The 17926-nt window shown below is 37.9% G+C and overlaps 1 protein-coding gene across 1 annotated transcript in view; it reads left to right on the top strand.

Moving 5' to 3' along the window:
- Positions 1-17926, top strand: part of DYNC2H1 (dynein cytoplasmic 2 heavy chain 1) — a 432306-nt gene that overhangs the window by 236714 nt on the left and 177666 nt on the right. The window contains exons 78-79 of the mRNA XM_036258012.1: positions 10199-10324; positions 14277-14387. Of these exons, the coding sequence (XP_036113905.1) occupies positions 10199-10324; positions 14277-14387 (237 nt within the window). The remainder of the gene's footprint in view (positions 1-10198; positions 10325-14276; positions 14388-17926) is intronic.

Here is a 17926-nt window from a genome sequence, read left to right as displayed (position 1 = left end):
GTATTTATTACCTGTTTTATTGTATGCTTTATAGTATGCAATGAATTAGACATTGTTCCTACTCTCAAAGACTTTATAGTCTAATTGAAAAACAAAACCAATACTTGTGAAAGTCGACTATAAAACAATGAAATATGGTATCTTGTGTTCAGTAGGGAAAAAGAAATCACTATGGTTTAAAGTAATCTGTAACAGTATTGTTCAGCAATGTTCTGATTGCCCTGGTTGGTATAGCTCAGTTAGTTGGAGTGTCATTCTGTGAACCAAAGGGTCACAGGTTTGAACCCCGGTCAGGGTACATTCTTGGGTTTCAGGTTAAGTTCCTGGTCCTGGCACATATGGGAGGCAACCAACTGATGTCTCTCTCTCTCTCTCTTTCTGTCTCTTCCTTTCTCTCTCTCTAAAATGAAAATAAAGAAAATAAATAAATATTTTGCCAGACTCCCAATATATGTTTACATACTTATACATTATATACATATCCACACATGGAGGAATTTAGACTTGCTATGGTAAGTGGCATATAGCTATTTTGGATTCTTGACTAAAATTTTTAAAGAACTTCAGAATTAAGTAGTCACCTAATCCAGGCATTTAAAATAACGAAATCTGGAGCCCCTCAGGGCAGCAGCACTCCCTAGCCATCAGCGACGGGACCTGGGGTTCCACAGAGGCCTGTGCCACCAGCAGCTCACAAATGCAGTGGGAAGCCGGAGCCCGAGAGGGACTGGTACGATTCAGCTGCCCGTGGGTCCTGTGGGGTGCTGGGGCAACAGAGAAGCCGGTATGACCCAGCAGCCCACAAGACCGGTTGGAAGCTGAAGCCCAAGAGGAACTGGTGTGATCCAACAGCCTGCCCATGGGAACTGCAGGGTGCCGGGGCACCGGAGAGGCCTGTGCAACCCAGCCGCACACAAGATAGGTGTAGAGGATGTGAAAATGGAGGTGGAGTGAATGGAAGCTACACAGTCAATTTCCCAGGACCAAATGGGAATTACAACTAAAATAAAGACAAATCCTCAGAAAAAAGCAACAGAAAAGCAGCAGGACAGGACCATATAACAAGGGACATCGGTAGGATCTGCGGAGGAATGAGAGGATGGTGGGCTGGGAGCCCATGGACAGCAGCAGTCTTAGCTGTGAGCACCACCCTTGGTGAATAAAGATCAAGCCCACTCCACAGCACAGAGAGCCAGAACAGAGCACTAAAATACCCACAGCCACTCACCTGGGGGCTATGGCAGAGGGAGGGCAGACTGGGCTGGAACTCTGTTGGGATGCCTGGGATTTGGAGGGCACTCAGAGTTTTTGCTGAGTTATGGCCACAAAGGACGGTGGCCAATGTGCTCCTTGCCCAAGCTGTGGGGAGAAGCAACAACTCCCCTCCCTCCCCCCAGGCCTTTGGAGATTCAGCCTTTCCCAGGTGAGACAAAGAAATACAAATTGAGGCTCATTAACAACCAGCATCTGCCCCACCCTCTGGAAATCCTCTTATGCAGAACACCAGGGCTACATTCCAAGGCACTGAGTAACTGAGACTACTAGCCACCAGGAAAAACTAGAGGATAACTGAACCTTTCCTGGGCTTGCAAACCTACTCAGGAAAGTAACACTTGATAATGGTGTTTAATGTGGGCCCACCCAGGCTCATCCAAACCCAGTAAAGGGAGCCACAAACAGCAGAACACCAACACCCACAAGGAAAATTTGGCAGGCTCCAAAACCCATTGAGATAGCCAAAATGGTGAAACAAAGAAACAAATCCCAAATGAAAGAACAAGAGAACTCTATCGAAGATGAGATCAATGAAATGTAGCTAAGCAAATTATCAGAGGTAGAGTTGAGAGCCATGATCTTGAGGAAGCTCAACAACATGAGTAAGGGCATCAGCACCATGAGTAAAGATATAGAAACATTGAAAACTAACCAAGTGGACATGAAGAATGACATAGCAGAAATAAAGAACACATGGGAAGGACTAACCAGCAAAGTAGAAAAAGCTGAGGACCGGATCAGTGAATTAGAAGGCAGGGTAGAAAAAATCAACCAGTCAGAAAACCAAAAGAAAAAAACTATTAAAACACAGGAAGACAGCTCAAGGGAATAGTGATACAACTGGAACCGTAATAACATTTGCATCATAGGAGTCCCCGAATAAGAAGAAAATGGGCAAGGATTAGAGAATATATTCAAAGAAATAGTGACAGAAAACTTCCCTAATTTGGTGAAGGAAGAAGGCATTCAAGTTCAAGAAGCACAGAGATCCCCAAGTAAGAAGAACCCAAACAGGCCCACACAAAGACACATAGTAATTAAAATGCCAAAAATTAAAGACTAAGAATCCTAAAGTCAGCAAGAGATAAGCAACAGGTTACATACAGAAGAGACCCCATAAGTCTCTCAGCTGCTTCTCAACAGAAACACTACAGGCCAGAAGGGAGTGACATGAACTAATCAAGGTCATGAAAAACAAGGATCTGAATCCAAGACTACTCTGTCCATCAAGGCTATCATTCAAAATAGAAGGTCAAATAAAGAGCTTCCCAGACAAAAAAAGGCTAAGGGAATATATTAACACCAAAACAGCACTGCAAGATATGCTAAAAGGACTGCTGCAATTCGTAGAAGAAATACAAAGAAAAATATAACCACACTAAACAAAAACAGCAATAAATGAATACATAACATTTTTCACCTTAAATGTGAATGGTTTGAATGCTAATAAAAAGACACAGAGTAGCTGACTGAATAAGAAAACATGACTCACATATATGTTGTTTACAAGAGACCCACCTCACAGCAAAACACTCATATAGGTTGAAATTGAAGGGTTGGAAAAAAATATTTCAAGCAAACAGAAAGGAAAAAGAAGCTGGGGTAGCAATACTCATATCTGATAAAGTAGATTTCAAAATGAAGGCCATAACTAGAGACAGAGAGTGCCACTACATAATATTGAAAGGATCTATCCAACAGGAAGATATAACCTTGGTAAACATATATGCACCCATTTAGGAACACCAACATATATTAAAAATCTTCTGGAAAAATGAAGGAGAGGAAAAAATGGCGGTGAAGTGAATGGAAGCTACACAGACCATCTCCCAGGACCAAACTGGAATTACAACAAAAATAAGGACAAATCGTCAGGAAGGGGCAACCGAAATGCAGCTTGGAGGACCACATAACCAGGGACACTGACTCAATCCTGGTAGGCTTGCGAGGACGCGAGCCGGGACCTGGAGCCCTGGGCTGGGACCAGCGGACTCGGCTGGGACCGGGGAATCGGCTGGAAGCTGCTGCCACCTCGGCTGGTTCTGGCGACCTCGGCTGGGACCAGCAGCAGCCTCAGCTGGGTCCGGCGACATCGGCTGGGTCCGGCGGCCTCGGCTGGAAGCTGCTGCCTCCTCAACTGGAAGCTGCGCCCTTGGCTGGGTCCTGTGGCCTCTGCTGGGACGAGCAGCTGCCTTGGATGGGTCCTGCGGCCGCCATGGCTGGGTGCTATGCCTTCGGCTGGTGCTGCAGCTGAGGCCACCCTTAGCTGGGAGCAGTGCCCTCGGGTTAAAGTCCCAGGTGGCTCCACGACACAGAGCCTGGACAGAGGCTAAATTGGCAGCAGCCACTCACCTTGGGTTCTGGCAGAGGGATGGCAGACTGGACTGGAACTGTGTGGGCACACTCGGGATTTGGAGGGTGCTCAGAGCTTTGGCTGAGTGCAGCCACGCAGGACTGTGGTCATCATACTCCTTCCCAGGGCCCTGGGGAGAGGCGGCGGCCCCTCCCTTGGAGATTCAACCCTACCTGGTGGCCATTGAAATGCTAATTGAGGCCCATTAACAACCAGAATCTGCCCCACCATTGGGAAATTCTCTTACACTGAGCACCTGAGGGAGTTTTTCAGGCAACTCAGAAACCAAGGTTCTTCACGTGACTGCTACTAATATCCTCAGGCAAAAAAGCTAGAGGATAACTACCATTCCCTGGGCTAGCAACTCTAACCAGGAAAGTTAAGACTTGACAGTGGTGTTTAAAGTGGGTCCTCCGTACCTCATTCAAACCCAGGCGAGGGAGCCACAAACAGCAGAACACCAACACCCACAGGGAAAATTTGGCACTCCAAAGCCCACTGTGATAGCCAAAATGGTGAAAAACAGAAACAAAAGCCAAATGAAAGAACAAGAGACCTCTATTGAAGATGAGATAAATGAAGTGCAGTTAAGCAAGTTAACAGAAATAGAATTCAGAGCCATGATCTTGAGGAAGCTCAACAGCATGTGTAAGGACATGAGCACCATGAGTAAAGACACAGAAATGTTGAAAATCAACCAGTTGGAAATTAAAAACCACTAAGAAGAAATAAAGAATGACATATCAGAAACAAAGAACACATCGGAAGGTCTAAAAAGCAGAGTAGAGGAAGCTGAGGACCTATTCAGTGATTTAGAAGACAGGGTAGAAAAAACCAACCAATCAGAAAACCAAAAGGAAAAAAAACATTAAAAAACAGGAAGACAGCTTAAGAGAACTGTGGGACAACTGGAAACGTAATAATATTCCCATCATAGGACTCCCCAAAGAAAAACAAAATGAGCAAGGGTTAGAGAATATATTCAAAGAAATAGTGACAGAAAACTTCCCTAATTTGGTGAAGGAAGAAGGCATTCAAGTTCAAGAAGTACAGAGAGCCCCAAGTAAGAAGAACTCAAACAGGCCCACAGCAAGACACATAGTAATCAAACTGCCAAAAATTAAAGACAAAGAGAGAATCCTAAAAGCAGCAAGAGATAAGCAACAGGTTACCTACAAAGGAAACTCCATAAGGCTTTCAGCTAACTTCTCACAAGAAACAAAACAGGCCAGAAGGGAATGGCATGAAGTAATCAAGTCATGAAAAACAAGGATCTGAATCCAAGACTACTCTACCCAGCAAGGCTATCATTCACAATAGAAGGTCAAATAAAGAGCTTCTCAGGCAAAAAAAAAAAAAAGGCTAAAGGAATACATTAGCACCAAACCAGCACTGCAAGAAATGTTAAAAGGACTGCGGTAATTAGCAGGAGAAATGGGAAGAAAAATAGAACCACACTAAACAAAAATGGCAATAAATAAGTACATATCAATAATCACCTTAAATGTAAATGGATTGAATGCTCCCATAAAAAGACACAGAGTAGCTGATTGGATAAGAAAGCATGACTCATCTATATGTTATTTACAAGAGACCCACCTCACAACAAAAGACTCAAATAGGTTAAAAATGAAGGGATGGAAAAAAATCTTCTAAGCAAACAGAAAGGAAAAAAAAGCTGGGGTAGCAATACTCATATCTGATAAAATAGATTTCAGAATGAAGGCCATAACTAGAGAGAAAGAAAGCCACTACATAATAGTGAAAGGATCTATCCAACAGGAAGATATAACCTTGATAAACATATATGCACCCAATATAGGAGCACCAAAATATATCAAAAATATTCTGGAGGACTTCAAAGGAGAAATCGATAGCAATACAATCATAGCAGAGGACTTTAATACCCCGCTGACATCACTGGATTGATCCTCTAGATAAAAAGTTAGCAAGGAAACAGAGACTCTAAGTGAAGCACTAGACCAAATGGATTTAATAGATATCTACAGAGAACTACACCCCAAACTACAGAATTCACATTCTTCTCACGTGCACATGGGACATTCTCAAAGATAGACCACATGTTAGGGCACAAACTAAGTCTCTGCAAGTTCAAGATGATTGAAATCATACCAAGCATCTTCTCAGATCACAATGGCATGAAACTAGAAATCAATTGCAACAAGAACATACAAAGACATTTGAACACATGGAAGCAAAATAGCATGTTGTTAAACAATGAATGGGTTACCGAGGAGATCAAGGAAGAAATTAAGAACTTCCTGGAAACCAATGAAAATGAAGACACAAAAACAAAAATCTGTGGGATGCAGCGAAAGCATTTCTGAAAGGGAAATTCATAGCACTACTGGCCTACCTCAGAAGACCAGAAAAATTTCTAATATACTATCTAACCTTACAACTTAAAGAACTAGAAAGCAAACAAAAAGAAAACCCCAGAGCAAGTAGAAGGAACGAAATAGTAAAGATCAAAGCAGAAATAAACGACATAGAGACCAAAAAAATAATTCAAAGGATCAATGAAACAAACAGCTGGTTCTTTAAAAAGATAAGCAAGATTGATGGACCCTTAGCTAGACTCACCAAGAAACAGAGAGAGAACCCAAATACACAAAATCAGAAATCAAAGAGTAGAAATAATAACTGACACCACAGAAATACAAAAGATCGTTAACACAATTATGAACTACTGTACGGCAACAAATTAGACAATCTAAGCGAAATGGACAAATTTCTAGAAACACATAGTCTCCCAAAACTGAACCGGTAAGTGATAGAAAACTTGAACAGACCAATAACAACTAAAGAAATGGAAGGAAACGAAAGCCCAGGCCTGGACGACTCTATGGGGGAATTTTACAGAACAATCTAAGAAAAACTAATGACCATTCTCCTCAAACTATTTCAAAAAATTTAAGAAGAAGGAAGACTTCTAAACTTGTTCTATAAGACCAGCATAATTCAAATTCCAAAACCAGAAAAAGACAAAACAAAGAAATAAAACTACAGGCCAATATCCCTGATGAACATGGATGCCAAAATCCTGAACAAAATGCAAGCAAATCGAATCCAGCAATACATCAGAAAATTATTCACCATGACCTGGTTGGATTCATCCCAGGGAAGCAAGGCTGGTATAATATTCACAAATCAATAAATGTGATACATCACATAAACAAAATGAAAGGTAAAAACCATATGATCAGTCCTGGCCGGTTTGGCTCAGCAGTGGAGCTTTGGCCTGTGGTTCAGGGAGACCCTGGTTAGGTTCTCACTAAGGGCACCTACCTCGGTTGCAGTTTGTCCCTAGCCCTGGTTGGTCGTGCAGGTGGCCCCACTCGATGTGTACCTTTTCTGTCGATGTTTCTCTCTTTGTCTCTATTCTGATAAAAACGCTCAGCAATCTGGGAATAGAGGGGTCATATCTCAACATAATAAAGGCCATATATGAAAGACCTATAGCCAACATACTCAATGGGCAAAAACTAAAAGCATTTGCCCTGGCCAGTTTGGCTCAGCGGTTAGAGCGTCGGCCTGCGGTCCCGAGAGACCCGGGTTCGGTTCCCGCTAAGGGCACGTACTTCGGTTGCAGTTTGTCCCCAGCCCTGGTTGGTCGTGCGGGTGGCAGCCACTGGATGTGTCCCTTCATGTCGATGTTTCTCACTCTCTCTCTCTTCCTCTCTCTCCCTCCCATTCTATCTGTACAAAAAAATGGAAAAATATCCTCGGGTGAGGATAAAAAAAACAACCAAAAAAAACTGAAAGCATTTTCCTTCAGAACAGGAACAAACAAGGATGCCCACTTTCACCACTCTTATTTAACATAGTACTGGGAGTCTTACTCACAGCAATCAGACAGGAAGTAAAAATAAAAGGTATCCAAATTGGAAAAGAGGAGGTGAGACTGTCATTATTTGCAGATGACATGATACTATTCATAGAAAACCCCAAAGACTCCATCAAAAAATCTACTAGACTTAATAAATGAATTTGGCAAAGTACCGAGATACAAAATTAACGTCAACAAATCGTCGGGATTCTTATACACCAATGATGAACTCACAGAAAGAGAAACTAAAAAAAAAAAAAAATCCCATTTACCATTGCAGAAAAAAAATCATGATACCTAGGAATAAACTTAATCAAATAAATAAAGGACCTATTCACAGAAAACTACAGGACATTGAAAAAAGAAATAGAGGAAGATATAAAAACGTGGAAGCACATACCTTGTTCATGGATTGGAAGAATTAACATCATTAAAATGTCCATACTATCCAAAGCAATCTATAGATTCAGTGCAGTCCCCATCAAAATACCAATGACATACTTCACAGAATAAGAACAAATACTTCAAAAGTTCATATGGAACCAAAAAAAAAAAAAAAACCCCAATAGCCACAGCAATCTTGAAAAAGAAGAACGAAGTTCTATGTGAACTTCTATGTGTTTCTAGGAGGGATCACATTACCAGATTTCAGCTTATACTACAAAGCCACTGTAATTAAAACAGCCTGGTACTGGCATAAGAACTGGCAGATAGATCAATGGAACAGAAGAGAGAACCCAGAAATGGTCCCAAGGCAATATGCTCAATTAATATTTGACAAAGGGAGTAAAGACAGTCTCTTTTATAAATGGTATTGGGAAAATTGGACAGCTACATGCAAAAAAATGAAACTAGACCATCAACAAGAATAAACTCAGTGGGCAAAAGACTTAAATGTGACCCGTGAATCCAGAAAAATCCTGGAAGAAAATGTAGGCAACAAAATTTCAGACATCATACGCAGCAGAATTTTCACTGATACATCACCTAAGGCAACAGAAAAAAAGGAGAAAATGAACACATGGGACTATATCAAACTCAAAAGCTTCTGCACAGTGAAAGATAGAATCATCAAAATGGAAAGGCAACCCACTGTATAGGAGAGCATCATTGCCAATGATACTCAGATAAGGGGTTAATTTCCAAAATATATAGAGTACTCATACAACTCAACAAAAGGAAGACAAAGAACCCAATTAAAAAGTGGGCAGAGGAGCTAAATAGACACCTCTCCAAACAGGACATACAAATGGCTAACAGACATATGAAGAAATGCCCAACATCACTAATCATCAGAGAGATGCAAATTAAAACAATGACGTATTACCTCACACCTGTCACAATGGCCACCATCAACAAATCATCAAACAACAAGTGTTGGCGAGGGTTTTGAGAAAAGGGGACTCTAGTACACTGCTGTTGGGAATGCAGAGTCGTGCTGCCACTATAAAAAAACACTATGATGTTACCTCAAAAAATTAAAAATTGAACTTCCATTTGACCCAGTGATCCCACTTCTAGGAATATACCCTAAGAAGCCTGAAACATCAATCAGAATGAGTATATGTACCCCCATGTTTATAGCAGCACTACTTACAATAGCTAAGATCTGGAAACAGCCCAAATGTCCATCAGTAGACGAATTGATAAAAAGCTGTGGTACATATACACAAGGGAGTACAATGCAGCTGTAAGAAAGAAAGATCTCTTATCCTTTGAGATGACATGGAGGGACCTGGAAAGTATCATCCTAAGCGAAACAAGCCAAGCAGAGAAATACAAATATCACATGATCTGACTTATTTGTAGAATATAATGAACATAACAGTCTGAGGAATGGGGTAGTCCCAGAGACGTGGAATTGGGGTACAGACTTACAATCCCCAGAAGAGGGGTGTCGGGGAGATATAAACCACAGAACTTATATACATTTATGCATGAGCAATGGACATGGACAACAAAGCTGGGGACATGGTGAGGAGGGAGGCGGTGGGGGGAATCAATAGGGGAAAAAGGAGAAACATCTGTAACAAAAATAAAGTAATTTAAAAAAATAAATAAAGAACTCTTATGTACTGAATGTAATCAAGGGTCATCCTGAATACTTTTAGTACCCGGAAGTTTTCTATTGTATAAAGTGGCCTGTCATATCTACTACATGAGGATTCTAAGTGCAGATAGACTAAATGGATTGGAAAAGTTGGAATGGAATTTCAATGATGTCAAGATTCTTATTTTCTCTCCCCCTTTGTTTCCTCTCTTCCCCTTTTCTCTCTTTCTCTCTCCTCCCTATCTCTTCTCTCTGAGAAGCAATAGAGGAGCAGAAGGCTGAGTGTAGTGTTGAGGCTTGGACATGCTAGATGATGAAGGGATAGCCAATGAATGACACAGTTAAATAGACCAGTAGCTTGAGAGCCAAATATGTGTAATGTTGGAGAAATTAAGAGAAGTTAATCTCAAAGTATTCAATGAGACTACAGTTATAAAAAATCCCATTTTTTAGGGTCTTTTGTTGAGAGGATAAGAATGATTGGAAATAGTGGAATGAGGAACAAAAGATTATTCAATAATTTTTTATACTGTTCTATAACTTGCAAATCTGTAATGATAATGTATTTTACTAAACGTAAAAATATAGTCTGATATTTCTTACTAAAAATTGAGAACCCTGTCTACATGTTACAATGTGAAAGTTTAGTTCTTTGGTTTTATTTTTGCAGGTTGCCATGGGTCAAGGTCAAGCTGATTTAGCAATTCAAATGCTAAAAGAATGTGCTCACAATGGAGATTGGCTCTGTTTGAAGAATTTACATCTTGTGGTATCTTGGCTACCAGTTCTGGAAAAGGTAGATTCAGATAGATGTGGTACAAATAATAATATATCTAATATACTCAACTCAGTAATCTCCAAGAGACATTAGTATTAAAATATGTCATGCATTGCCCGACTGGTGTGGCTCACTGGTTGAGCATCAACCCACACACTGTGAGGTTGCCAGTTCAATTCCTGCTCAGGGCACATGCCTAGGTTGTGGGCACAATCCCCAGTGGGGGGCATGTAGGCCAATTGTTGTTCCCTCTCATTGATATTTCTCTCTCTCTCTCCCTGTTTCTTCCATTCTCTCTAAAATCAATAAAGAAAAAAAAATATAAAAATATGTCATGCATTATTTTTTTTAATTTTTAATTTTTTTTTTATTGGTATTAGAGAGAGAGAAAGGAAGGGAGAGGGGGAGAGAATAAAAACATTGATGAGAGAGAACACTGATTGGCCGCCTCTGCATCCTCCCCACTGGGGATCGAGTTCACAAACTGGGCATGTGCCCTGACCAGAAATTGTACTGGGACCTCTCAATCCATGTGATGATGCTCTATCCACTGAGCCACATGGGCTAGGCTGTTTTGTTTTGTTAATCCTCACCCTAGGATATTTTTTTTCATTGAGAGTGAAAGGGAGGGCGGGGTTGGGGGAGGGGAGAGAGAGAGACATTGATTGGTTGCCTCCCACACACGCCCTGACTGGGCTGAAGAAGGAACCTGCAACCCAAGTACATGCCCTTGACTTCGAATCAAACCCAAGACTGTGCATTGTCTGGGCCAACACTCTTAACGACTGAGCCACACTGGCTAGGCTATGATGATATTTTTTAAAAACTTAGTATTTGAGAAACCATTTACAATCTGTTAAGTATTTTGTTTTAACATATGTATATTTGGCCCTGATCAGTTTGGCCTCAGCCGTTAGAGCATCAGCCTGCGAACGAAGGGTTGTGGGTTTCATTCCCGGTCAAGGGCATGTATTTGGGTTGCAGATTCTTTCCTCACCCCACTCGCAGCGTGTGCGGGAGGCAACCAATGGATGTGTCTCTCTCACACTGATGTTTCTCTCTGTCTCTCTCTCCCTCCCTCACTTTCACTCTCTCAAAAAAATTAATGAAAAAATATCCTCAGGTGAGGAGTAACAAAAAAGTAAAATAAAAGTGTATATTTATACAAACCAAGATGGATCTTTTAATAGGAAGTCTATAAAAATCTATTTTTTAAGTTTAAATCCTCATGCAAGGATATTTTTCCATTTATCTTAAGATAGAGTGGAAAGGAAGGAAGGAGGGGAAGAGAGAGAGAGAGAGAGAGAGAGAGAGAGAGAGAGAGAAACATCTATGTGAGAGAGACACATTGATTGGTTTCCTCCCACACAACCCTGACCAGGACCAGGAACCTAACAGCAACTCAGGGTAGGTTCCCTTGACTGGAATTGAACCTGCAGCAGTTTGGTCCGTGGGCTGATGCTTTAACCACTGAGCAAAACTGGCCAGGGCTAAAAATCTATTTTTAAAGGCATTTAAGGAAAGCCAGGACATTATTAATTATGATTGAAGGGAGACTTAGAGAATTTTTTTCAGAAGAAAAATAGGGAAGTGCTTTACAGGGTCTATTTATATATAACATTCCTTTCTCTATACGCTGTGGTTCTGTTGTGTCTGTATGGGGAGAAAAGATGTAGACAAGTCAGGGGGAACTATAGAACAAACATCCTAGTTGCTTAGACAGCTAAGATGTAAACTGAAGCAGTCATTCCACTTGACTCAATGGTCCCAACATGAAAATAACCTTGAGACAGAACAAATTGCTGGGTAGGTTTTAGATGCAAACCTGGATTTAAGTCCAGTGTTTATTTAACATAGATGACTATGGCCTTGGGTAATTAGAGGTGGCTCTGAAGACAAGATGTTTCTTGAAGCCTTTATGTGATTGAGCTAAGTATAGGTAAAAGGGAGGAGAATAGCATAATCAAATTCAGAAATGCAAGTAGAGATATAGTGATGGAGATGTTCATGCCTAGTACAAGGAATGAAGATGTCCTTGAATATACTAGAAGGACCTGGGCAGGACGGTGTGGGGCAATGGAGTTAGATGTCTAAGAAGGGGTTGAATTATGGAACACCCTGAGAATTATGCAGAAGAGCTTGGAATTTTTGTCCTTAGGGCAATTAATAATTAATTAATCTGACAGAAGTATTACTTGGAATAGAATCAAACAGAATAGAGTGGATTGAGGGAGGCACTAGCCTAGTTGTAATGTGTTAACAATTTGTGCAGTCCTAGTAAGTTGGCAGCTATAGCACCTTATACAGAATAGGTAATCAATAAATCTTTGATGAATGAGTTAGTGATTTAGTGAATGAATTGATGGCCCATGATGATTTTTTACTTATCAATATAACATAGATTTTGGAACTGCTGTATATATCAATATTGAAATATTCATTATTACTGCAATATTTTATAAAAATTACTAATGTGTAAAAATATAAATTTTATGCCTGATGAATGATGTTTTAAAACATGTAAAGAAGTCCTGTGAATACTTGAATCTTGCTTTCTATTCTGATAATTGTTAATTTATGTAAAATATAATTACAGTTATTACTTAAGTAGAACTTTTGAAGCATTTAGAGTAGGTTATATTATAAAAGTTTTAAAAATTTTTAAAAATTTTGCTTTTCTTTTGGGAAGTTTGTATGAATTATTTGGGTATACATTTATGAATTTATTTTAAATGCAATTATATCACAAATGTATTGTTCCTATTAACTGTCTTCAAAATCTGCTAACCCAAGGCAAAACTTTACATTTTGACATTTTAAAAATTTATGTTTAAAAATCATTATTAACTTTAGATACATTTTATAACTCAGGATTTTAAGCAAGCATGATATTTTTTAGAGTCAATTCTTCTGCCATTTTTTTTGGTCATCTTAACTCTAACATTTCCATTAATAATGAATGTTAGTATTAGACATATATTTATTAAAATAATTTTTAGACTTTACTCTCTTTTAGAGCTATCAAGATATTTTAGAGTTATCAATATTTATCAATATTCATTCATTCATTGTATAAACACTTGTTGAGTACAGAAAAACCCAATAACTGTCCTAGGTACATCAAAATTTGTACCTGTTCTCTAGGAACTTAGTTTAGAAAAGACAGACTATATTAGTAATTAATATGTAGTATGATTAATATTACAGAAGATAATTTACAAAATGTCATTAGCGATCAGTTCTGCTTGGGATTGTGGTAGTGAAGAGTTGAAGAAGATATTTCCCTAAGATACGATATTTAAATTATATTTTGACAAATGAGTAAGAATTTATCAGGTTATAAAGGGAATAACAGGCAGAAAGAATATGATGAGTAAAGACACAGAGGCATAAACTTTGAATAATGACTAAAGCATATAGCCTGGGTGGATGAATTTGTATGGTAAAGGTTTCAATTTATATCATATGCAGTAGGATACACTAAAAACTGTCAATAAATGAATTGATATCACTATAAAACTTTTGTGGAAGCATGAATTGAAGCAAAGGGAAACTGAAGACCTAATGATCACTATTAATTTAGGCATAGCAATTATAGCTACACTTTCATTTTGTACTTACTATGAATCAGGCAGTTTTAAGTGTTCTACATAACACTGTGAGGTAGGTACTATTATTATCTTTGCTCAGTGGTGTGTAAGTCATAGAACCCAAGGTCACAGAGCAAATAAGCACCAGAATTTGGAGTTCAAGCCTGATGGCTTAGCTTCAGGTCCAAGTTCTTATCTATTACACTAAGCTAATAATAGAGATGATGTGTATTTAAAGTAAATATAATCAGAACATTAAGAAATATATCAGAATCACAGAAAGATTTTAGTAAGAAAAATTACTTAGTAATAATATATTTATAAAATGGAAATTTGTGTATATATTCAAGTAGATTTTTATTGTTGTTTTTATAAACAAGGAGGTGAATACTCTTCAACCTAAAGATACCTTTCGTCTTTGGCTAACTGCAGAAGTTCATTCCAACTTTACTCCTATTTTATTACAGTCAAGTTTGAAAATAACATATGAGGTAAGAAGAGTTAAAACTTGAACCACTAGTTGTATAAATGCAGTAATTTCTACATGCCTTCTAAATCTCTGTAAACAACTGTCTATTATGCAAAGCTTCCCTTTACATTTACATGAGGTATAATATACACAAATAATAGCATAAGGTGGCATTTATATAAATACATTTAAATTTTTCTTTCAAATTTCATTTTATATTTTTTATTGTTTTTATCATAATAAAAGCTGTCCTAGGTACTGGTTACATATAACATGAATATACATGTTATATAGAAATATAAAATGGAATTTATCATTTTGACCATTTTTAAGTGTATGGTACAGTGGTGTTAACTATATGTACTTTATTGTGCAACAGATCTCTAGAAATTTTTTATCTTGCAAAACTGAGACACTATCCATTGAAAAGCTACTTGCCATTTCTCTCTCTCTTCATCCCTGGCAACTATTCTACTTTCTGTTTCTATGAGTTTTCCTACTTTACGTATCTTATATAAGCAGAATTATGCATTATTTGTCTTTTTGTGACTGGCTTATTTTACATGGCATTATGTTCTCAATGTTTGTCTATGGGTAGCATATGACAGGATTTTCTTCTTTTTAAAGGCTGAATAATATTCTCATTTTATGTATGTAATATGCTTTCTTTATCCATCCTTCTACCTCTTTGCTATTGTGAATAATGCTGCAATGAACATACTCGGGCAAATAACTCTTCAAGATCCTTTTTTTCAATTTTATTGGGATATATACCCAGAAATAGGATTGTGGGATCATATGCTAATTCTAATTTTAGTTGTTTGAGGAACCTCCATACTGTTTTCCATTGCAGTGTACCATTTTACTCTCCTACCAACAGCGCACATTTTCTCTGTGTCTTTGACAACTCTTATTATTACTACTTTTAAAAATAATAGCCATTCTAATGGTGTGAGGTGATATCTCACTTTGGTTTTAATTTGCATTTCCTTAATATTAGTGATGTTGAACATCTTTTAATATGCTTGTTGTCCATCCTATATTTTCTTTGGAGAAATGATTAATTCAAGTCATTTGCCTATTTATTTATTTATTTATTTATTTATTTATTTATTTATTTAAATCCTCACCTGAGGACATTTTTCCATTTTTCACTCAGATATAGCGGGAAGGAGAGAGAGGAAGAGAGAGAAACATCGATGTGAAAGGGACACATCGAGTGGCCGCCACCCACACGACCAACCAGGGCCGGGGACAAACTGCAGCCAAGGTACATGCCCTTAGTGGGAACCGAACCCGGGTCTCTGTGGACCGCAGGCTGACGCTCTAACCGCTGAGCCAAACCGGCCAGGGCTCATTTGCCTATTTATAATAGCATTATTTTTGTTGTTGAGTTGTAGGAGTTTCTTATACAGATTGGGGCAAAAGTAGGTTTATAGTTGTTTGTATGAAAAATAATACAATAATCAATAATAATACAAGAATAAACTTTTGCGTACTCACAACTGTAAACCTACTTTTGCCTTACCCAGTGTATTCTGGAGTTGAGTTGAGTTGTAGGTGTTCCTTACCAGATATATAGTTTACAAATATTTTCTTCCATTTTATAGGGTTGCTGTTTCACTGTTTCCTTTGATGCATAGATGTTTTTAAGTTTGATATATTCTCATTTGTCACTTTTGCTTTTGTTGCCTGTGCTTTTGATGTCATATCCAAAAAGGCACTGCCAAATTCACTTTTATGAAGCATTTTCCCTATGTTTTCTTGTGCGAGTTTTCTAGTTTCAGATCTTAAACATTTAGATTTTTAATCCATTTTGAGTTAACTTTTGTATATGGTGTAAAATAAGGGTCCAGCTTCATTCTTTTGCACACAGATATCCAGTTTTTACATCATGGGTTTTTTGACCTAGCTAAGTTAGATTTTCAGTGTTCTCTTCCTTCCTTTCTTTCTTCCATCCACACATCTATCCTTCTAACAGATAATGCTGGGCAGGTAGATGCTTCCTAAACTTGATATATCTAAAACTATATGTGTTTGTAATGACATCATATAACTGGTCCAAGGTCATAAATAAAATAATAAACTGAGTTAAAACTTTTTAAAACTGGTAAAAAGGGGTTCTGCCTGCATTTTCTCTCAATTTGTAGAAACTTTTTCATTTTATATAATCTTTTTTCTTAAGAAAGATATCTTATTAGTGTTTATACCTACCTGTTATTTTAGATCAGTATGTCTTTTTCATCTGATGTTGTTAGTCTCAATTAAGGAGGAAAAGGAATAGGATTAATCTAGAGAATGCAAAAATGATTTAATATTTAGAAGCATGTTAATTGAACGGATGTCATTACAATGTCTCGTAAGAAATAACCTTTATAGAGTCTTCTCCAACCACTTTCCCAGTATACTCGTCTACTAAACTGCATTCTAGAACTGGGTTGTATGAGCTTTCATAAAGGTGAGGAGTATTTTTTTTGTTGCTTTTTTGTTCTTATATAATAACTAGAAAGTAGGAAGAACACAGTAATTACTTCAATTAATGAACAGTTACTTTATCAGAGGAACTGTTCCTTGAATATTTTAACTGAAAGTACAACCTTATTCACGATCCTTTTATAGGAAATAATTTCATTACATTTTCATGGAAATTTTAAGTTTTATAAATTTAATGTTTGGTGAATTTGTTTGCTATTTTTTATTTCAATGTAGATAATTTTATGCTAGAAAATAACAGTACATTATGTTCAAAATGATTACTATATATGCATATATGTAAACACATATATTATTATCCTTAATATTTTTAAAATTTCCATTTTATTATTTCTTCTTTTTTGATTAGTTGTGAGAGTACTTTTAAAATTTTATTCCAAATAATCATTATATTTGTCTTTTCTAGTCAATTAATTTGCTTTTTTTTCTTTATTTTTTCTTCTTTCTTCTTAATGTTTTCCTTAGATTTGTATTTGCTTTTGTTCTTCCTGGTTTCATACGTTGAATGCTTATTCTTTTTAAATTAATTAATTTATTCTTGTTACAGATGTTTCTCCTTTTTTCCCCACTGACTCACCCCTCCCTCTCCCTCCCCTCCCAGTCCCTAGCTTTGTTGTACATGTCCATTGTTCATGCATACATGCGTTTAAGCTCTGTGGTTTATCTCCCCCCCACCCCCTGTTTTCTGGGGATTGTCAGTCTATACCCCACTTGCGTGTCTCTGGGACTATCCCATTCCTCAGAATGTTATGTTCATTATATTCTACAAATAAGTGAGATCATATGACACTTGTCTTTCTCTGTTTGGCTTGTTTTGTTTAGGATAATACTTTCCAGGTCCCTCCATGTCGTATCAAAGGATAAGAGATCTTTCTTTCTTACAGCTGCATAGTACTCCATTATGTATATGTACCACAGCTTTTTTAACCATTCATCTATTGATGGACACTTGGACTGTTTCCAGATCTTAGCTATTGTAAATAGTGCTGCTATGAACCTGGGGGTACATATATTCTTTCTGATTGGTATTTCAGGCTTCTTAGGGTATATTCCTAGAAGTGGGATCAC

The sequence above is a fragment of the Molossus molossus genome, unplaced genomic scaffold, assembly GCF_014108415.1.
Source record: "Molossus molossus isolate mMolMol1 unplaced genomic scaffold, mMolMol1.p scaffold_m16_p_13, whole genome shotgun sequence".
Lineage (NCBI taxonomy): Eukaryota > Metazoa > Chordata > Mammalia > Chiroptera > Molossidae > Molossus > Molossus molossus.
This window is presented reverse-complemented; position numbering and strand designations above follow the sequence as displayed.